Source organism: Schistocerca nitens, chromosome 4, assembly GCF_023898315.1.
Source record: "Schistocerca nitens isolate TAMUIC-IGC-003100 chromosome 4, iqSchNite1.1, whole genome shotgun sequence".
NCBI lineage: Eukaryota > Metazoa > Arthropoda > Insecta > Orthoptera > Acrididae > Schistocerca > Schistocerca nitens.
The window spans coordinates 787,517,502-787,540,341 of NC_064617.1; the positions used below are offsets into that span (position 1 = coordinate 787,517,502).

The window sequence follows — 22,840 nt, forward strand, 5'->3', positions numbered from 1 at the left end:
AAAAGCCAAGCACAGCCATGCTGAAGGCCGCCTTAGCCCTATGTCTGCTATTTGCAGTCTGCTGTGCTGCGCCTTCCACGGCGTCTCGCAGGCTTCTTACACTTGAGATCGATGATCGGATTTTAGGAGGTGAGGTCGCGAACATCTCCAAGTACCCATGGATGGTCTCAGTAGAGTACTTGGAGGCGCACCGCTGTGGCGGCACCATCGTTAGCTCCAACTGGGTGATGACTGTTGCTTCGTGCATCTGGGGCACCGCCCCCAACAACTTTGCCCTGCGGGTCGGCACTTCAACGCGCGGGAGCGGTGGCACCGCGTACTTAGCCACCCAGTTGTTCTGGCACGACGATTACGTTCCTGTCACATCAGACAAGGACATTGGTTTCTTCCAGACCACTGATTCCATCTCCTTTGATGACAACGTCCAGGTACTGTGAACAGCTTTATGTCAGAGACTCACACAAGAAATATTTAGCTTTTACAGATTCAAAAACTTAACTTTTACAGATTCAAGATATATAAATCATCTTCCGCAACTGGACCCCGTATTAAAATCATTTCAGTCTCAGTCCCTGCAGACCTCTGAAAATATAAAATGATACATCTTACTAAACTGTTTCTGAATTCTCCACTCTTAGTTCTCCAACAGACCAAATGTGATTATCCATCGCTAATTATATCACTCATTTCTGAAAATGCAATTTTAATTAATATTTTTATTTATTTCGGTTATTTATTGCCATTATTTTAAGACATTTTGGAAAAATCATACTTTTAAGTTGCTAGACTCAACAATGGAAACGATGGGGCTTCTGATAAAGTCGCACATCAATTGAAACATTACATCACCAGATGATCAAGCTTTTCCCAAGGAATGTACATTTCCTTTGTTTCATGAGAGGGATCTTTTGAAGCCTATCTGATCGCTTTGGAAGTAAATTGCAATAGTATGGTTAACTGACTCCATTTTGGACTGCGTGCAGGACCCGTTGCAATCTTTTGATATTCAGCACGTTATCATTCCAGTGGCCTCTTCTAATATTTGTTTACGTAAAGGCACAAGTGGGAAGATCTACACATGGCAGCATAGAATGACCATAAACCTCTAAGTGAATATTATCTTGGAAAAACATGTTAACTAGTCCAACAGACAGGCCTGGACCTGCACAAACATCCTTTGTCTCTAACGTCATAGAACCAGCAGATTCTGACGTCATAATCAGGGTCAATATTTCAGACCTCTGACTCTGATGATATAGAGCTCGTCACAGCATGCCCTGGTCGCCACGTTCGACCTCCATCTTGGATTCTGACGTCATAGTAGAGCTACACCAGTGTCTCAAGCCTGGGCCAGTATGCCAGATTTCTAAACTGTTGTAAATTAAACTACAGATCTGAGCTGGACTGTGACGTCATAGACCTAGAAACAGTATTCCAGGTCTGGAGCAGTTCGCCAGAATTCTAAACCCGTATAAATAGCCTAAGAGATCTAAGCCGAATTTTGACTCTATTGTTCCAGTGTTTCAGATCAGACAGCATGACAATGCATCATTTTGAATTCCCCGTCAGCTTTTACTTACGACCACATCCTGCTTTCACAGGTAACATACTTGCACAATTGTGCTACATTTTTAATTTACAGGCAGTGACTTTTTAGGCTTTGCCAACGGATCTGTTGCAAAAATATACTTCCCGGGTTTTCCGCCGGAACGTATTGTGTAAATCGCACAATATTTCATCGATGCAGCTGCTCGACATCTTCAGGTGGTGGTAGTTGCTGCTGTCACTGCTGCAAGGTGCGGCTGCAGCAATGACAGCATCAACTACCACCACCTGACGACGTCGAACAGTTGCATCGACGAAATGTTTTTCGGTTTACAAACTACGATCCGGTGGCAAACCAGAAAAGTGTATTTGCAATTTCCCAGCAATTTCAATTTCCCACCAAAATTTAAATTTCCTGCCATTTTATGCACAGGAAGGTTGACCTTTGTCAGAGGTTGGAAGGTATGGGAGGGTGAGAAATCGCATGACTATTCGATGACGTTGTCAATGACACACTTTGATCGAAGAATAGTCACTGTTTTCTTGCTACTGTGTTGTCTGAATCTGTAACAGGAGATGGGTCACTCAGGAGTGGACTATTCATTGGATGTCAATTGAGTAATAAATTCTTTAATGACATTTCAACCTTTCTAAAGCTGCTCGGGTCGATTTTGGGTGATGCAGGTGTGAAGTGGAATCGAGAAGGAGCAACTATAGTTAAACCATGACAGGAAGATCTCACATAGCGTTGGACAGGGACCGTCGAGCACTAGAAACTTAGTTGTAAAATCTCGCATGAAATCAGCTGATGGAATCACTCGTGATTAGGAAACTATTGCCAGCAGTTCACGTAGCGCAATGACTGAGCGTAAGGAATTAAAAGAATGAGGTGCGACGCCCACCCATCAATGCTGTACGATCATTTCACTTCATATCCTGCCACAATCCGGTGGAACGGTTTGGGTTTCCCAGTGCCTGGAGAATGTAAGCTGCCATCGTGTGTTCTACCAACAATGAGGTGCAGAGGAGGTCGGGTTAAGTGTGATCGCCTCATTATGGTTAAGAAAATGGTAAATGCTAAAGGATATGAACGCATTTTGTGTAATGGGTACATTATACTAAAACTCGATGGGTGTGTGTATCAGCATGGCAGTTTACCCTGTCATAAATGATCATCTGTGAGGTTTTATGTTGTGCATAATAACGTTTCTGAAGTATACTGATGTGCCCTTAGTCCTGACCTGAATTGTGCCATGAATTGCGGCACTGGCAGTCCGCGTTCAAATATTGATTTGGCGGCGCAACACGAGAACAGGTCGCGAGCGGAGCATCGCTAGTGCTCGGATCGCCACCATCGGTCTGCGACACGCAGCCGCTGTAGAAACAGGAGGCGGAAGCAATTGGGAATCACCCGTGGGCGGAGCGCTACTAACAGCTTCGGGGTAGGAACCGCCCGTTTGTGAGACGGAGCACCAAGACGCGAGGTTTACTCGCAGACGGATGGCCAAAGCTAGTAGGTATTTGCTGTCAAATTTGGCAGAGACCGGTGTTGAGCTTCGAGGATCCAAGGAATAGAGCGGAGCTAGCATAACGCAGTTGCATGTTCCCTCCTATTATAATGTCGGAGCACGTCCATTTTATTTAGATTTACATTCTGGCAGGTTTAGATGAGTGTGTGTTTTCTGTGATATGTGCTGGCTGTAGTGCAAACAGTGAGGACTGGCCTAATTATATTCCTACTACGCACTGATATTCTAAATGGCCGCTGTTGGATCTAGTGTATTCGACTGAATGATTACTGGCTGAAGGAAGTGTTCCTAGTGATAAAAGAATCGTTATTGTTTTTCTTTTGTATTTTATTGTTTTACCGTTCCAGTATTGTGTATGATGCGGAGTGTATTGATGGTGGGCTTAATTGTGAATTTTGTCAATCTAGTTTTGTCTCTTTTGTGTTGAGTAAGGTGCCGACTTAAGTTATTCTTCCAATGTGTGTTATTTGTGTATCGTAATTCGTACCCTCTTGTGTATTATGTATGAACTGTGTATAATATATAGCCTTTCCTCCCAGCCATCACTCTTCTGAGTAGTCTGATGAGACCAATCACGGATTCCTCTCCTGTTCCAACCTTCTCATCTCAGAGTAATAATTGAAACATAATTCCTAAATTATTTGTTGGATGTATTCCAATGTTTGTCTACCTCTACAGCTTTTACCCTCTTCAGCTCCCTCAAGTACAATGGAAATTATCGGTTGATGTTTTAACAGACGTCCTATCATCCTTTCCTTCTACTTGTCAGTTTTTTTTCGTATATTCCTTTCCTCGATTATTCTACAGGATACCTCCTCATTCCTAACCTCTTGGTCCACCTAATTTTCAACATTATGCACACCACATCTCATATGCTTCGATTCTCTTCTGTTCCGATTTTTCCATAGTCCATGTTTCACTACCATACAATGAATGCAGTACTACATACGTGCATTCTCAGAAATTTCTTCCTCAAACGAACGCTTCTGTATGGTACTGGTAAACTTCTCTTGGCCAGGAATGCCTCTTTTGCCAGTGCTGGTCTGCTTTTTATATCCTCCTTGCCCCTTCCGTCAAGAGCTATTTTTCTATCTTGGTAGCAGAATTACTTAACTACATCTACTTCCCAATTCAGATATTAAGTTTCTCGCTGTTTTCATTTCTTCTGATTCTAATTAGTTTCGTCTATCTTAGATTTACCATCATTCCATATACTACACTCCTTAGACTGTTTATTCCATTCTACAGATCCTGTAATTCTTCTTCCCTTTCATTGAGGATAGCAACGTCATCAATGATATACTTTCACCTCGAGTATTAACCGCAGTCGTGAACCTTTCCTTTATTTCTGTCATTGATTCTTCAATGTATGGAATAAACAAGAGAGGCGAAAGATTACATTCTTTTTAATCCGAACTCTTCGTTCTTGGTTATTCGGTCTTATTGTGCTCTCTTGGTTCTTGTAGATATTGTCTATTACTCCTATTTCCCTGTAGTTTCTACCTATTTTTCTCAGAATTTCGAAACAGATTATCCCATTTTTTACTGTCTGACATCTTTGCTAGTTGACAGATCATATGAACGTGTCTTGATTTTTCTTTAGCCTTAATTTTTCTTCAGTATTGATTCAATTACGAACCGCAGCGTGGGAACTGCCTCTCTGGTGTCCTAACTTTTCCTAAAGCCAAGCTGATCGTCATCTAAGTATTCCTCAGTTTTCTCTTTCATTCTTCTTTATATTATCTGTGTCATCAACGTGGATGTATTTGCTGTTAAGCTGACAGTGCGGTAATTCTCGCACTTGTCGGCTATTGCTATCTTCGGAGTTGTATGGATGACTTTTTGCGAAAGTCTGATGGTATCTCTCAAGTATCAGAGATTTTTGGTTCTACTGCTTATATTAATTTGTGATACCTTTTTTATATAACGTTGTTTGGTTCTATTGGGGAAAGTTCATTACAACTGACTCATGTTCATTACTTGGTAAGTCATATTTTGTTCTTCTGAGCGCTGAGTTCTTTGAGCGCTGCCTGTTCTGCATGCGCTCTGGAATGTTTGTACTGTACTTGTCAATAACTTGAATTAGATTTGCTTCAGAAGTTATGACAACACATTTTCCTGGGACGTACCATTCCCACAAGTTCCTGTGCTACAGAGTCCTACGGAACACCTCTGAGGTGCATTAGAACTTTGACTTCAGATCCCACTGCCCAATTTCAGTACCTTCTCTATTTCGAACTCTTGAGGAAGAATGGACTGCCATTCCTCTCAGCAGACTTTCAAACTGTCGTAAAGGCTATGCAAGGACGCACTCCCCATTAATGTCCATTAATAGGCATCCCATTACTTTTGAACGGAGTATGCTGATACAATAGGTCCATACTTAACTATTACATACAACCGGTCACTCGAAGAAAGATCCGTACCCAAAGATTGGAAAGTTACACAGGTCGCGCCAATGTTCACGAAAGGTAGTACGAGTAATCCACTAAATTACAGGCTCATATTTTTAACGTCGATATGCAGCAGAATTTTGGAACATATTTTGTGTTCGAACATTATGAATTACATCGAAGAGAGCGGTCTATTGACACACGATCAACACGAATTTAGAAAACGTCGTTCTTGTGAAACACAACTAGCTCTTTACTCACACTAAGTGTTAAGTGCTGTTCACAAGAGGTTTCAGATTGATTCAATATGTCTAGATTTTTGACACTGTCCCTCACTAGCGGCATACAGTAAAATTACATGCTTGTGGAATACTGACACAGTAATGTGACTGGATTCGTGATTTCCTGTCACAGAGGTCAGAGTTCGCAGTAATTGACTGAAAGTTATTCAGTAAAACAAAAGCGATTTCTGGCGTTCCCCAAGGTAGTGTTATAAGCCACCTGCTGTTCCTTATCTATATGAACGATTTAAAGACAATCTGAACAGGTTATCTGCAGATGAAGCAGTCATTTATCGTTTAGAAAAGATGTTTGTATAGTGCGAAAATTTGCAATTGATCCTAAATAATTGAAAGTGTGAGATCATTCACACTAGTGCTAAAAGGAATCCGTCAAACTTCGGTTACACGATAAATCAGTCAAAGCTATAAGGCCATAAATTCAACTAAATGCCTAGGAATTACAATTACGAATAGCTGAAATTGAAAAGAATACATAGAAAAAGTTGTGGGAAAGGCAAACCAAAGACTGCGTTTTATTGGCAGAGCACTTAAAAAATATAGCAGATCTACTGAAGAGACGGCCTGCGCTATGCTTGTCCGCCCTGTTTTAGAGTACTGCTGCTCGGTAAGAGCAGACAGGATTGACGGAGTACATCCTCAAAGTTCATAGAATAGCAACACGTTTCGTATTATCGCCAAATAGATCAGAGAGTGTCACCGACATGATACAGGATTTGAGGTGGACACAATTAAAACAAAGGCGTTTTTCATTGCGGCAGAATCTTCTCACTAAATTTCAATCAAAAACTTTCTCCCCTGAATGCGAGGATATTTTGTTGACGCCGACCTACACAGGGAGAAACGATCATCGTAATAAAGTAAGGGAAATTAGAGCTTCCACGGAAAGGTGTTCGTTTCTTTCGCGCGCTGTTCGAGATTGTAATAACAGAGTAGTATTATGAAGGTGGTTCGATGAACCCTCTACCAGGCACTTAAGTGTGATATGCAGAGTATCCATGTAGATGTAGATGTAGATAGCGTAGCTCTAGTAATATTAGTAGCAACTGCAGATGTTTGTTCAGCCACAAGACTTTTTTTTACCGTATATTAGATCTTACAAGTTAACAAAAAGAGTAAATAGAATAAAGAGTTAACTAATTCGTATTTATTCTAGGATAACTACCACTGATCTTGTTGCGGATTCAATGATCGTTCGAAAATAACTGCCCGGAAACAAGTTTGGTGATGATGTAAAAAAATGGTTCAAATGGCTCTGAACACTATGGGACTTAACTTCTGAGGTCATCAGTCCCCTGGAGCTTAGAACTACTTAAACCTAACTAACCTAAGGACATCACACACATCCATGCCCGACGCAGGATTCGAACCTGCGATCGTAGCAGCCGCGCGGTTCCAGACTGAAGCGCCTAGAACCGCTCGGTGATTCCGGCCGGCGGTGATGATGTAAAAACTGATGTTAAACAGTGTCTGACATAGTCTGTATTATCGGAAACATCCATTTACCAAACTGATACCTAGCACTCCTGGATCATCTTTATAACTAAACTGCTGTATATAATGAACTTGCTATCCATACCTAGTCTATTCATAGATGTATGAGCCTGTCGATACAATCATGTAAACTAAGTAATATGAGGAAAATGTGTAGTATATGTGACATGGGGGTAAATCTTCCACAATACGGACCCGTTGCTCCATAATGTAATTTTTTATGACAGAGTAGAATGGTTCAAACACGGCAACTGATTTATTTATTCATTTAACTCTCTTCCAAACAAGGGAAAAATTGATGGAGAATTCATTGGACAGGAAACGTGCACAGCCTATATTCATTAGAGGAAATTTACGAGCGAATTTTTCGCTAATTTGTTGCATGCAGCCGCGCGGGATTAGCCGAGCGGTCTGAGGCGCTGCAGTCATGGACTGTGTGGCTGGTCCCGGCGGAGGTTCGAGTCCTCTCTCGGGCATGGGGGTGTCCGTTTGTCCTTAGGATAATTTAGGTTAATAAGTAGTGTGTAAGCTTACGGACTGATGACCTTAGCACTTGAGTCCCATAAGATTTCACACACATTTGAACATATTTTTTTGTTATATGCAGTATAATTACCTACATTTCTAGCACACTGATATTCTGTCTTTGATAACAGCTAGAGCTGTTAAGTGAGGTCGACATAACTGATAATAATTCCGTTTTGATTCAAAGAGACTGATAAATCTGGAGATGTGCAGATAACTGATAAAGCAGGCGCTGAACGCGAGCGGCAGTGCTGCGTGGCTGTCCTGAGAGATGAGTCGGGCCCTCGCCTTGTGCCTGCTGACCGCAGCCTGCAGCGTGGCGCCCACACTGGGCCGCGGCAGCAGCGTGCTGGGGGGTGAGCCGGTCGACATCTCGCAGGTCCCCTGGCAGGTCTCCGTTGAGTACGTGGAGGCGCACTACTGCGGCGGCTCCATCGTCAGCCCCAGATACGTCATGACGACTGCGTTTTGCATTTCGGGCGCCGAGCCAATCTATTACGTGCTGCGGGTCGGTACGTCAACGCGCGAGAGTGGTGGCGCCACGTACACCGCTTCCGATATGTTTTGGCACGAGGATTTCGATTATGTTACGACAGACAGAGACATTGGTTTCTTCGAGATCTCGGGTTCCATCTCGTTTGATGACAACGTTCAGGTATTCCGTCCAGCAATATTTAAAGTTCAGTCTTATGTTACGACAGACAGAGACATTGGTTTCTTCGAGATCTCAGGTTCCATCTCGTTTGATGACAACGTTCAGGTATTCCGTCCAGCAATATTTAAAGTTCAGTCTTAGAAAATCAGATTATGGTTCCACAATGAGTTCCATTCTCGGAACTGTTGCCTTCCGAGGGGCAAATATTCTACAGACTTTTCTTAACGCAGAGTGATTCCATGATAATGTTAGAACTTTCAGGGATGGTGCAGTGGAGTAATGCATCAATGTGAGTTAGGGAGAGTGTCGAAAGTTATACGCGGAAACGTTCTGATACCTTGAGATTGGGATAAAAATAACTGTATTGTTCTTGCAATGATTGTTGGTTAGGCAACTTTTAGAGGTGGTAGCACGGACCAAAACAAGAAAAAATGTACTGTAAGTAAGTAAGTATGGGCTCTAAAATCGCTAGCTTAATAGCAACAGTATCAGAACGATTTTCGCCTATAGTTTTCGACATAGTTGTTTCCAGATCAGGATCCCTTACCTCAGACTGGTACATTTTACTGTTCTCCGTCATCCATGAAAGTGTGTAACAAGTATACTATACACTGAGCTGACAAAAACCATGAGATACATCTTAATATTGTGTTGGGCCTCCTTTTTCCAGCGTAGTGGTGCAACTCGATGTGGTATGGACTCAACAGGTCGTTGGAAGTCCTTAACAGAAATACTGAGCCATGTTGCCTCTATAGCTGTCCAATAATTGCGAATGTGTTGCCACTGCAGGATTTTGTGCATGAACTGACCTCTCGATTATGTCCCATCAATGTTCGATGGGATTCATGTCGGACGATTTGGATGGCCAACCCAACTGCTCGAATAGTCCAGAATGTTCTTCAAATCAGTTGTGAGCAGCTGTAGCGCGGTGACATGGCGTACTGACATCCGTAAAAATTACATGGCTTTTTGGGAATATTATGTCTATGAATGGTTGCACATGGTCTCCAAGTAGACGAACATAACCATTTCCAGTCAATGATCGGCTCAGATGTACCAGAGGACCCAATCCATTCCATAAAAACATAGCTCACACCTTTCTGGAGCCGCCACCAACTTGTACAGCGCCTTGTTGAAAACGTAGGTCCATGGCTTCTTAGGATGTACATCACACTCGACCTCTACTATCAGTTCGTAGCAAGTGAAATCGGGACTCATCTGACGAGACGAGGACACGCTTTTCCAGTCGTCTAGGGTCCAACTGATATGGTCACGAGCCCAGGAGAGTCCCTGCAGGCAGTGCCGTGCTGTTAGAAACGGCACTCTGTCGTCTGCTGCCATAGCCCATTAAAGCCATATTTCTCCGCACTCTCCTGATGGATACGTTCTTCGTACATTCCACATTGACGTCTGAGGTTATATCACACAGTGTTGCTTGTCTGTTATCACTGATATATCTACGAAAATGCACCTGCTCTCAGTCGTTAAGTGAAGGCCGTTGGCGACTGGATTTTACGTGATGAGAGGTAATGCCTGAAATGTGGCATTCTCGGCACACTCTTGTTGCTTTAGATCTCGGAATACTGAATTCCTGAACGAGTTCCCGGTGTGTCTAGCTCCGACTATCATTTAGCTTTCGAAAATTCCCGTCGTACAGTCATAATCATATTGGAACCCCTTTTACATGAATCACATGAGTAGAAATGACATCTGCACGAATGTATACTGAGGTGACAAAAATCATGTGACAGCGATTTGCACATTTAAGTGTTAGCAAGGCATGGTGTGTAGCCATGTGTGAATGTGAAACATGGATGATGAATATTTAAGACAGGAAGAGAATAGAAGCTTTTGAAATGTGGTGCTACAAAAGAATGCTGTATATTAGGTGGGTAGTCGCGTAATTAATGCGGAAGTACTGAGTACAATTGGAGAGGAAAGTGTACCGAAACTTGACTAGAAGGATGACATTCTGAGACACCAATGGATCACCAGTTTAGTAATAGAGGAAAGCGTGGGGGGTGGGGCAAAAATCATGAGGGAGGCCAAGAGATGAATACAGTAAGCAGATTCAGGAGGATGTAGATTGTAGTGGTAATCCGGAGATGAAGAGGCTTGCACATGATAGAGTAGCACAGACAACTGCATCAAACCAGTCTTCGGACTGGAGACCATAACATTAAAAATTTAATTAAACATGAGTGTCATCTAACAGTTTAATTGTTGCCTAAAAATTAGGTATAGCTCAGCAGGTAAGCCACCGGAGCCGGGCGACTTATTCCAATGGCTTCTTCTTCGGTTACCTCCGTTGCTAACTCGTCTGCGGCTTCAGGGCGTAAAGTTCCAGACGTCATTGTTTTAATGGCTTTCTGCATTATTTCATCAATTAGTCTATTGGCTAGTAGTTCTGTACAGTGTAAATGGATTTTTTATATTGTTTCATATCATTTGTTCAACAGTCTCCCGTTTGTAGTTCTTACGTCTGCCAATATTTTCCTGTGCTTTTCGTTTATTTTCTTGTATGAAGTGGTACAAGGACGACGTTTTTTGTTCTTCATCGTTGTGTAGTGGCGTTCTAATTTTACACACCTCCAGTTGTGTTTTCAGATGAATATTTTGGCTGATACTCATTTAATCTGCACGTAATTTTCGATGACTATTAAACCTAATTCAGACAAATGTCTCAGACACTTTTAGTAAATATCTATTTTAATTCTGCCAGGTTGCTTTTTTGTGGGGTTAGTATTTCACGATTTTTATTGGTTTGCTTTAGCACACTTTATTCACCATTTAAAAGCTGAACTGTACATTTGGAACCTTCTGTCACATTCTTCCCGCGTATTAGGTAAGGCTGCGAGGCGTCTTGCACCTGATACAAGAGCTACATTTAGTTTCCTCTGTCCTGTTCTTCTGTTGGTCCCTTGTTTCTGTGAATTTACAGTGCATATGGATGGTACATGATCTCTGAATATGGCTGGCCGTATCTCTGATTGAGAGACGTGTTTCCTTAAATTGGATGTTGCGTGAATTCTGTCTGCGGAGTAGCTAGCGATGTAGGTGAAACCAGGTTGTAGGCATATTTAACCTCTAACGTATCAAGTAGAATTGACTCTCTGATGATACTCTCCATCCTCACAGACATGTTGAAATTGGATGTTCGATCCAGGGCCGTTTCTACCATTTTTAAGACTAAGCGGCCGCCTATAGTGGCAAAACCTTGGCTCGGCAAAGAGAGAAAAAATTAATTTCATATAAAACAGCGAAAGAATTTAGCAAATGAGGAGAAAAAATGAAAGACAGGAAAAATTAAAGCACAGAACTATTTTCAAAAGTGTACGTAACAGCCGGCCGGAAGGGCCGTGCGGTTCTAGGCGCTACAGTCTGGAACCGCGTGACGGCTACGGTTGCAGGTTCGAATCCTGCCTCGGGCATGGATGTGTGTGGTGTCCTTAGGTTGGTTAGGTTTAAGTAGTTCTACGTTCTAGGGGACTGATGACCACAGCAGTTAAGTCCCATAGTGCTCAGAGCCATTTGAACCATTTTTTTGTCCGTAACACATAACTAACGCAGCCACTACTGAGTACAAAAGAGAAAAACATAACCTTGTTTCACCGAGTTCTGGAGCGGGGTTTGTGCGCTGGCTTGCGACAATGTTGTGACTTGATACCACACCTCCCTCAAGCCTTCTTTTTGTGTTTGCCTCTAAAGATGATTTGTCACGCGTCAGTTGAATTGAGGACTGCCCCAGAAAATGAGGACGTCTGGTCACTTTAGATTAATGATTAAAATTAGAATATGAGATTTACATTGTTGTACTGTGCTGTTGTACATTGATGGTGGTAGAAGAGGAGGGGGATACGGGGGAGACAGGTGGTATAAAAAAAGAGGGGTCGTCATTTCCCAGTTACCACTCCCAAACTTCCAGATGTCAGACAGTCAGATCTGTGCCAAACGTCGTATGTCGATGTCAATGTCAACTGAAACACCCACTGAGTTCATGCTATGTTGTGCTGTCCAGTAAAACATGCATAAACGGTAATTAAAAATAACGTCAGAACTACGAAGCACAGGAAAAGCGTGTCTGTGAGTAATTGTTTATAGATCTCGAATGGGTGAGTTGGTAGAGCGTGAGGTTCTCGTAGAAAAGTTTTTACTTTCAGACTCCACTGGTGACAATTTTTATAACCGCTTACGGTTGAAACTGTTATATATAATTTCCTTCACACATTTCTTCGTATGCAACCATTACGTTGAAGTCACTGTTCCTGAATGAATGGCACTGTGTGTGTGTGTGTGTGTGTGTGTGTGTGTGTGTGTGTGTGTGGGGGGGGGGGGGGGGGGGGGTCCTGTCTGCATTGATTTCTGAGTGTTAAGTACTTATTATCGATATTATTTTCTTTATTGTTATTGCTATTACTTTTATCATTATTATTATTATTATTATTATTATTATTACTGTTATGTGCTTATTATTGATCTGATTATTTTGTTTATTATTAGTACTATTATTTTTATGATTATTATTATTGGTTGGTTGTTTTTGGGGGACGAGACCAGACAGCGAGGTCATCGGTCTCATCGGGTTAGGGAAGGAAGAGGAAGGTAGTCGACCGTGCCCTTTCAAAGGAACCATCCCGGCATTTGCCTGGAGTGATTTAGGGAAATCACGGAAAACCTAAACCAGGATGGCCGGGATTATTATTATTATTGTTGTTATTATTTTTACTACTACTACTAGCATTACTCCCACACGTGTGATACAGTTATTTCGTTATTTTTCGGTTCTGATTGTATATTCTGGCAAACTACAAATGTAGTCTATACGTTTACTACTTTCAAAGAAACTAAGCGAAAGTACACTGTCAAGAGATTATTGCTGTAAACTCCAAACAGCCGTTTTACATGTCATAAACATGTTGCTCCGTATAACACTTTCGCGCATAATACAGTAAAAAATTGTTATCATTTGGGTTTGACAGGATTTTGTATGTTATGTTCAGCAAACTGATTCCTCTTTAATTTCCACGTTCCATTCTGTTTCCTTTCTTGTGTATTGGACAAATTATTGCAGTTTTCCAATCTTCAGGGAGTGTTTCAGTTTTCCAGATCATTGTGATAAGGCTATAAATTTCTTTGTGTAGTTTGCTTCCGCCCTCTTTTTAACATCTCTGCTGATATTTGGCCCTCGCCTGCTGTCTTGTTGTTTTTGAGCTTTTGAATAGAGTAGATCGCTTCCTGTTCTGTGATTCTACATTCGTCATTATTAATGCTGTAACTCTCAGACATTGCGTAATTGAAGGTTATGTGCGGATCAGTGCAATTTAACATTTCTGAGAAATACTCTTTCCATCTTTCTAGGATACCTTACAGCTGCGCCAGGATATTTTGGTTTTTATCTTTTATGAATAGGTTTTCACTTTGATAACCTCTCTTACTTTTCTTTGTAGAGTGAAACAAATTCTTTGAGTTTCCATTCCTGCTTTCCACTTCTATATATTCTAGGACTCCAGTTAGATATTTCCTTTTCTCTGTTAACATACAAAATCCTGTCAATGACCATTCTGGAAAAACTTAAACCTTACACAGACAACATTATTCAAGGTTACCAGGCTGGATTTCGAACAAACCTTTCCACAACTGATAATTTTTTTACTATACGACAGATCTTTGAGAAATACTGGGAATTTAACAAAAACATCCACTGTCTCTTCATTGACTTCCAGCGAGCCCACGACAGCATCCACGGAAGTAGCCTCTACAACACATTACGAGAATTTAGTATACCCAATAAAATCATTAGGATGATACAACTGTGCATGGATGGCTCCCAGGCAGCAGTGAAGTTCAGAGGATCCATATCCCCCACCTTTCCAATTAAAACATGCATCGACTGGGAGACGCTCTTTCATGTGTCCTCTTCAACCTTGCATTAGAGAAAGTGGTTCGGGAGAGTAGCTTACATCTACACAATGGTCTCCGATTCGAACACAGTGAAGTAAAACTCCTGGCTTATGCAGATGATATAGTGTTGCTGAGTGAAATGAAAAAGAACTGAAAGACATGTACAGATCTCTCAGGCACAGTGCCAGTAAAATCGGGCTTTTGATTAACCAAGAGAAAACCGAATACATGGAAATAGGTCGAGTCATAAACCCAAATCCTTACTTTGAAATTGACCAACATTCTAAATTCAGAAAAGTTCTCCAGTTTAAATACCTTGGATCACGTTTTAACAGTAAAAATATCATAACAATGGATACAAATGAAAGAATAGCCTCAGGGTCAAGATGTCTGTACTCACTTAGCAACCCACTCAAAAGTAAAGCTTCGTCAGTCACCACAAAGATGAAGATATACAACAAATATTATCTGCTCCATAGTACTGAACGGTTCAGAAAGCTGGAAGCTTACAAAGCATGGAAGAGAAAAACTGAATGTTTTTGAAAGAAAAGTAATGAGAAAAATCTGGGGACCTGTGTTGGAGAATGGCGTATGGAGAATTCGAAAGAACAATGAAATTTATCAGTTAATGAAGCAACCCACTATCATCCAGAAATTAAAAAGTAGGAGACTGCAATGGGCTGGACATGTGGCCAGAATGGAAAACAGCAGAATCACCAAGAAAGCATTTGAAGGAAGGAACTCTACAGGCGACAAGACCATTGGGCCGACCTCGTACAAGGTGGAAAGATGACATAGAGAAGGACATCGCAGCATTAGGAATTACCGCAGGGTGGAGAGAGGCTGCGAGAGATAGAAGGCGGTGGAAGCAGATCGTTGATGAAGCGCATGGTCTACAGGGCCTGTGATCGCTGAGAAGAGAGAGAGAGAGAGAGAGAGAGAGAGAGAGAGAGAGAGAGAGAGAGAAGAGAGAGAGGTTGTGGTTGGAACCACTGACCCTTGGGCTGAAGTTTCAACAATCTACCAACTTCCTCACGGAAGCTATTGATAACACTACTCACAGCTATGCTTCTCCTGTGCTCCGTAGTTCTAATGTTACTTTTAATTAACGTTTGCGCCCATTCTGCTGGACAACAGCACATAGTACTAACTAAAGCGGAGTTTTGGTTGACACTCTATCGACGTACAACGTTTGGTACCGATTTGAGTGCCTGATATCTGGAGGTTTGGGTGTCAGTCCATGGAGGTAAAACACCTCGCAACGGCCCTGATCCGATCTTTAAAACTGATTACCCTGTTCAGATCGTCTGCAAATAATATTTGTTCGGGTCGCGTTGCTAAAAGTAGTACCAGTGGTACACGGCTACTGCTTGGGGTTGTCTAGGTGAGGGAGGACTACGCCCAGTTAAGGATTAAACACCATTAGTGACCAAAATATTTATTGAACAACATATGTTTAAAAGATCAATAGACCCAATTAAGAAAAAATTTGCTTGTAAGCTTTCAAGAATTAATTAAAATAACACATTAAGAACAACAATATGAATTTCATAATGTATACATTCCAGAACATGTGCTGCAGTGTTTACCTTGCATTGAAGTAAGACTTTAATACACTGTCATACTGAACCACAGTGTTACGAAAATATGTATGTTCAAAGATAACAAATGAGCTCTGCACTTAATGATCACAGTTATGGAAGCAAACACCTTCAACAACTCACCTCATAGAAATAAAGAAATTTCTCACAGATCCTTGAGAATTAATTTCATATCACTAAAAAGTTTCATTTCCTGCAATGAGATACCATGCAATTATTAGGGCAGAGCGAACTTTTTAGTGCAACCTTATGTGACAGGAGAACGATGCAAAAATTTAATGCAGCATCTGTGCTTCAAAATAACTAATACAGCAAGAAAAATCTGTGTCACAAACAATTTAGCAATTCATCTTATGGTGTTTTCTGACAGCCTGTTTGCGGTTCTAGGCGCGCAGTCCGGAACCGCGCGACTGCTACAGTCGCAGGTTCGAATCCTGCCTCGGGCATGGATATGTGTGATGTCCTTAGGTTAGTTAGGTTTAAGTAGTTCTAAGTTCTAGGGGACTGATGACCACAGATGTTAAGTCCCATAGTGCTCAGAGCCATTTGAACCATTTTTTGACAGCCTGTTTAGTGATTCGCAAGTGCTTGGTATCACAGAATGTACCACAACACAGCTGACCAAAGGAATGAAGACTTACGAAAACAATGACCTTAAAGTTTACATTCAGTTCCCCAAAAAGACACACACACACACACACACATTAAAAAAATATGAAATTAAAAAGAAAAGAAAAACAGTACACGTACAATGTTGCATCAAGAATCTCTCTTTTTTTTGGATAAACGAGACCATTCCGCACATGACGCTAGCAACTGCTAGTATTAGCTGGCAAGAAAATGGATCTTTTAAGTTCAACAAATAATCAAATCGTGAGTGATTTTTAACCCCTCAATCATGGAACTAAACACAATAAGACTCCGAGTGTAATTATACACCCACATACCAATAAAGGGGCAGAAACGAAGCCTTCCAGTATTAACAGTAAAAGAACAGTCAGGACATTATTACTGAACACACGAAAATCTCAACAAGGAGATAAGAAGATTCGCCCGCCAACAGCAGTTCAGTTTCAAAACAACGTCCGACGGCGTTACGGCAGCAAGGGACCGCCACACCGGACGGAAAATCAACAAGAGTTGATTGGATGCACAAAGTTGGCAAACGATCTTCGATTTCATTAGTAGAGAGTACCTTAAATACCAAGCAATTTGCATGAATCCTTTTCTCCCAGAATTAACAAGTTAATATACAACCATCAGAGAAACTCACATCAGTAAATGACGTAACTTAAACCAAAGTCCACAAAGCTGTCATATATACACTCCTGGAAATGGAAAACAGAACACATTGACACCGGTGTGTCAGACCCACCATACTTGCTCCGGACACTGCGAGAGGGCTGTACAAGCAATGATCACACGCACGGCACAGCGGACACACCAGGAACCGCGGTGTTGGCCGTCGAATGGCGCTAGCTGCGCAGCATTTGTGCACCGCCGCCGTCAGTGTCAGCCAGTTTGCCGTGGCATACGGAGCTCCATCGCAGTCTTTAACACTGGTAGCATGCCGCGACAGCGTGGACGTGAACCGTATGTGCAGTTGACGGACTTTGAGCGAGGGCGTATAGTGGGCATGCGGGAGGCCGGGTGGACGTACCGCCGAATTGCTCAACACGTGGGGCGTGAGGTCTCCACAGTACATCGATGTTGTCGCCAGTGGTCGGCGGAAGGTGCACGTGCCCGTCGACCTGGGACCGGACCGCAGCGACGCACGGATGCACGCCAAGACCGTAGGATCCTACGCAGTGCCGTAGGGGACCGCACCGCCACTTCCCAGCAAATTAGGGACACTGTTGCTCCTGGGGTATCGGCGAGGACCATTCGCAACCATCTCCATGAAGCTGGGCTACGGTCCCGCACACCGTTAGGCCGTCTTCCGCTCACGCCCCAACATCGTGCAGCCCGCCTCCAGTGGTGTCGCGACAGGCGTGAATGGAGGGACAAATGGAGACGTGTCGTCTTCAGCGATGAGAGTCGCTTCTGCCTTGGTGCCAATGATGATCGTATGCGTGTTTGGCGCCGTGCAGGTGAGCGCCACAATCAGGACTGCATACGACCGAGGCACACAGGGCCAACACCCGGCATCATGGTGTGGGGAGCGATCTCCTACACTGGCCGTATACCACTGGTGATCGTCGAGGGGACACTGAATAGTGCACGGTACATCCAAACCGTCATCGAACCCATAGTTCTACCATTCCTAGACCGGCAAGGGAACTTGCTGTTCCAACAGGACAATGCACGTCCGCATGTATCCCGTGCCACCCAACGTGCTCTAGAAGGTGTAAGTCAACTACCCTGGCCAGCAAGATCTCCGGATCTGTCCCCCATTGAGCATGTTTGGGACTGGATGAAGCGTCGTCTCACGCGGTCTGCACGTCCAGCACGAACGCTGGTCCAACTGAGGCGCCAGGTGGAAATGGCATGGCAAGCCGTTCCACAGGACTACATCCAGCATCTCTACGATCGTCTCCATGGGAGAATAGCAGCCTGCATTGCTGCGAAAGGTGGATATACACTGTACTAGTGCCGACATTGTGCATGCTCTGTTGCCTGTGTCTATGTGCCTGTGGTTCTGTCAGTGTGATCATGTGATGTATCTGACCCCAGGAATGTGTCAATAAAGTTTCCCTTTCCTGGGACAATGAATTCACGGAGTTCTTATTTCAATTTCCAGGAGTGTAGAAGGTAAAAATACAACATGTCTTAATTACAGAAAATCACAAACTGACGCTGATAGAAAAAACACGTGCAGGCCTCAATGTCCCCTTTACGGGGCTTTAAGCAAGAAGGAAGATTGAGCTGGTACTTTTAGAGTTGTAATAGCAGTGAAGGCGGGTAAGGTGCATAAGCAGATGGCAACGCACTGGGAAAAACAATAGAAAGGGACGTTTTGCGAACCTAACCCTATCTCCAAATTAACTCAACAGAAGTAAGAAACCCCATCATAGCTGTAAGACAGCACTCTTACATCTTAATTAAGGTGCCGCAGCCACAGACTTCCGCAATAGGAATAGCTTCGACCGCCTTGTGTCCTCCGAAGACGACTTTCTCGGACACGCGGCCCCTAGCGGAATACCGAAATCCAGTCCTTCGATAGAGAAATTGCACGGCTCAATTCGCAACACGTCATGCCCGAGGAGCCCTTCTTGCGCCGCCTGCCACTTGCGTCAAAACGGTACGCCCTCCGCTAGAGGCAAAGACGCCACATGGAAGACGTACCTCCACCTATTGACACGGTACGGCTCAAGTACGACTACTTCCGTAAAAAAACTCTACTATCTTGCGTATTTACTCGTATTCTGTAGGTACACAGGTGTAAATTAATCTAGTAGTACTAACTGCATCAGCTATAGATCTGCTATTCGGCATTTATCTTTCTTGCAACTATGATCCCTCTCTTTGACGCAGCGTCTATTCACAGTTCGTTGTTACTTCTAGGATTCGTTGTGGCATTGTGGCCTGAGATGCGAGTCAAATAAATAACCGATACTGCTTGCGACATTATGAGGTCAGTTGAAACGTCCCCTTTGAAAAATTATGAATGACAATGCCTGAAAACTTCTACGTTGTTTGATACAGAAACAGCTGAGAAAAACTCAACGTACTCAGACAGTTTTCTCTTTCCTTATTCTGATCAACACTAAACTGACACACAATATTTTAGCGCAATGCAATCTGACTTTCAATAATCCCTACAAAAGAATGCCCCTGACTAAAAATAACTTATACCTTTCATGTATCACTTACTTCACAAAAAGCTTCGTTACTCGAACTACTGCAATACAGCGAGCGCCAATATTGCCAGCTAAATAAAAGATTCTAACTACTGAAGGCACTAACGACTGATAGGCATAGTTAGCAGATGAAAGATTTTGATAAAGAACAAACAATGTATTTACCTCAATAGTGTTCGAAAGTCAATATATATATATATGGTGTTACAAAAAGGTACGGCCAAACTTTCAGGAAACATTCCTCACACACAAAGAAAGAAAATATGTTATGTGGACATGTGTCCGGGAACGCTTACTTTCCATGTTAGAGCTCATTTTATTACTTCTCTTCAAATCACATTAATCATGGAATGGAAACACACAGCAACAGAACGTACCAGCGTGACTTCAAACACTTTGTTACAGGAAATGTTCAAAATGTCCTCCGTTAGTGAGGATACATGCATCCACCCTCCATCGCATGGAATCCCTGATGCGCTGATGCAGCCCTGGAGAATGGCGTATTGTATCACAGCCATCCACAATACGAGCACGAGCACGAAGAGTCTCTAAATTCGGTACCGGGGTTGCGTAGACAAGAGCTTTCAAATGCCCCCATAAATGAAAGTCAAGAGGGTTTAGGTCAGGAGAGCGTGGAGACCATGGAATTCGTCCGCCTCTACCAATCTATCGGTCATCGAATCTGTTGTTGAGAAGCGTACGAACACTTCGACTGAAATGTGCAGGAGCTCCATCGTGCATGAACCACATGTTCTGTCGTACTTGTAAAGGCACATGTTCTAGCAGCACAGGTAAAGTATCCCGTTTGAAATCATGGCGGTGAATCGAGGAAGTACAGTACATACTGACGAAACTAAAATGAGCTCTAACATGGAAATTAAGCATTTCCGCACACATGTCCACATAACATCTTTTCTTTATTTGTGTGTGAGGAATGTTTCCTGAAAGTTTGGCGCATTGATATATATATATATATATATATATATATATATATATATATATATATATATATATATATATATATATGACATCCATCTATACAAATTTCCTTTTTCTGGCGGACACACGTCCAGATCGTATGCTTATATTAACTTCTCAAAACTGTGGCACCTCTCTCTCCACATCCATCACTGCTGGGGGCTCACCTCCAACTGCACAACGCTACGCATTGTTCGCATCCAACTGCCCAACACTACACAAGCGAATATTCCAATAATGAGTCCAACCAGCCACAGACTGCATACACCGCAGTCAGCGATTTTCATTCAGAGGTACAAAATCCCAGCCCTGGAATTCTAAGCCTTACCTCATCCAAAAACGTATCTGGACATATTGTTTTGTATCCAGAATCCTAAGAACCATTAAATATAAAATGTTAAATAACAGATATTCGTTTAAGGTTCATACTATCTACACTTTCAGTCTAGTTTCTTTTTCTAAATGTTTACGTCCCACAGCAGACTGCCCTGTTGTTACCATCACTGTTTTCGCAGGCCATTCCTCTGGCGACTGAGGAGCTCGAGGCCGGCACTTCCGTGACGGTGAGTGGCTGGGGAAGCCTTCAACCAGGGGCAGACTACCCAGAGCAGCTGCACGCCGTCAACACGACTATCATCGACCGCTCATCGTGCAACGACACCTACGAAGGCCTCATTACGGAGAACATGATCTGCGCTGGTGAGCCCGAAGGTGGCAAAGACTCTTGCAACGGTGACAAAGGTGGTCCTCTGGTTGCGAACTCCACGCAGTACGGTATCATTTCGTGGGGGTACGGTTGTTTTTACCCACCATACCCAGGTGTCTACACCAACATCGTTTCCCTGCGCTCTTGAATTAATGAAACAATCGGCGTCTAATTAATTCTATGATTTCTGTATTCAAAAAGTTGCCTCATGTATGCACACACACATACAGACATGCACATCTATATAAGGCGAAGATTAGTTTTAGACGTGCATCTTCATCTATGTCCAAACCTGTTTCTTCTTCTATAAAATTATTCTGCGTGTGAGCACTCACCAGGAGATAAAAGAATCCTTGTGTTTTTCCAAGAAGGCAGTCACAGTGGAGTAGGCATGAGGTAGACAGAGTAGATTGGGAGTAGGTTTCCTCAACAACGAAAAGGAGAAGTATATCAGAATTGAATATATTAACAGTAAACTAGTGAAATGTAAGTCTAATTTCAAAACCACATTTCTTAATTTCATCTAGAAATGAGTGTAAGAATAGCAATTTCTCATGACTGGAAGTTTCAGTAATTTCTACAGTTCAGGAAAGGCATGGAAGTCATTTAGTGCTGTACCTTTGTCAACACCACGAGCAAAATGTTAACCGAAACAATAACTCAGTTTCATGAAGCACCTCTTGTAAGAACAAGATACGCTCTGGAAGGACACACCTTGGTATAAAGCAACCTCTTTCATTAAACCAATATATTTAAATGGAGATAATTTAACAAACAAACCTCTTTATTGCCTGTAACATAGGTTATTAACATATGTACAAATATAGATTACATGTTCTGCGTTTAAACAGATGTATAGATGTCATTAAATTCTTATTTCGAACGCAACAGTCAACAAAATGCTGCTTGCATTGTAGAATTTGCTGTGAAATACTAAGGAATAAATGTTCCGACTCAGAAAGTGAATCGTGTCTTTAAAAAAGTATGTATTAAAGAGTAATTTAAGGAGTAAATAAATTAAGCTTTCTGTGAACTCTCATCCCCTCCCAAAACACAAAAGATAAAGGAGCAAGTAATATACAGACAATGACAATGAAGTCTGACATGGAAATGTGATTAACTATGTCAGAAGAAAATTTTAGCATAAGGCTGCAAAACTAAGGCAGCTAGACTGTACAAATAACACAGGGAAAGGAACACAAAATGCCAACTGGTGAAAGATATTTTTAAGTAAGATCTGACATTGTCATATAAAGGAAATATAATGATCCATGTAATTTGTTAAAAATTTAATTGAGCAGTGAAACATTAAATTACAACTTTTATTTTGGCTAACAACCACGCTTACTAAAGAATCAGTCCATAAGTACAATTCTAGTGAATACATGTAACTCAGATTTAAGCACAAACTAAA

The 22,840-nt window shown here is 42.2% G+C and overlaps 1 protein-coding gene across 2 annotated transcripts; it reads left to right on the forward strand.

The window, feature by feature from the left end:
• Nucleotides 1-22,542, forward strand: LOC126253164 (trypsin-1-like). Of its 2 annotated transcripts, none has more exons than XM_049954322.1 (2): nucleotides 1-428; nucleotides 21,236-22,542. In XM_049954322.1, the coding sequence occupies exons 1-2, from the start codon at nucleotides 18-20 to the stop codon at nucleotides 21,572-21,574; spliced, it is 750 nt and encodes a 249-aa protein (XP_049810279.1). In that variant the 5' UTR covers nucleotides 1-17; the 3' UTR covers nucleotides 21,575-22,542. The 2 variants fall into 2 exon arrangements, with proteins under 2 accessions (XP_049810279.1, XP_049810280.1); XM_049954323.1 differs by lacking the exon at nucleotides 1-428 and adding an exon at nucleotides 8,049-8,440.
• The last annotated feature ends 298 nt before the right edge of the window (nucleotides 22,543-22,840 follow it).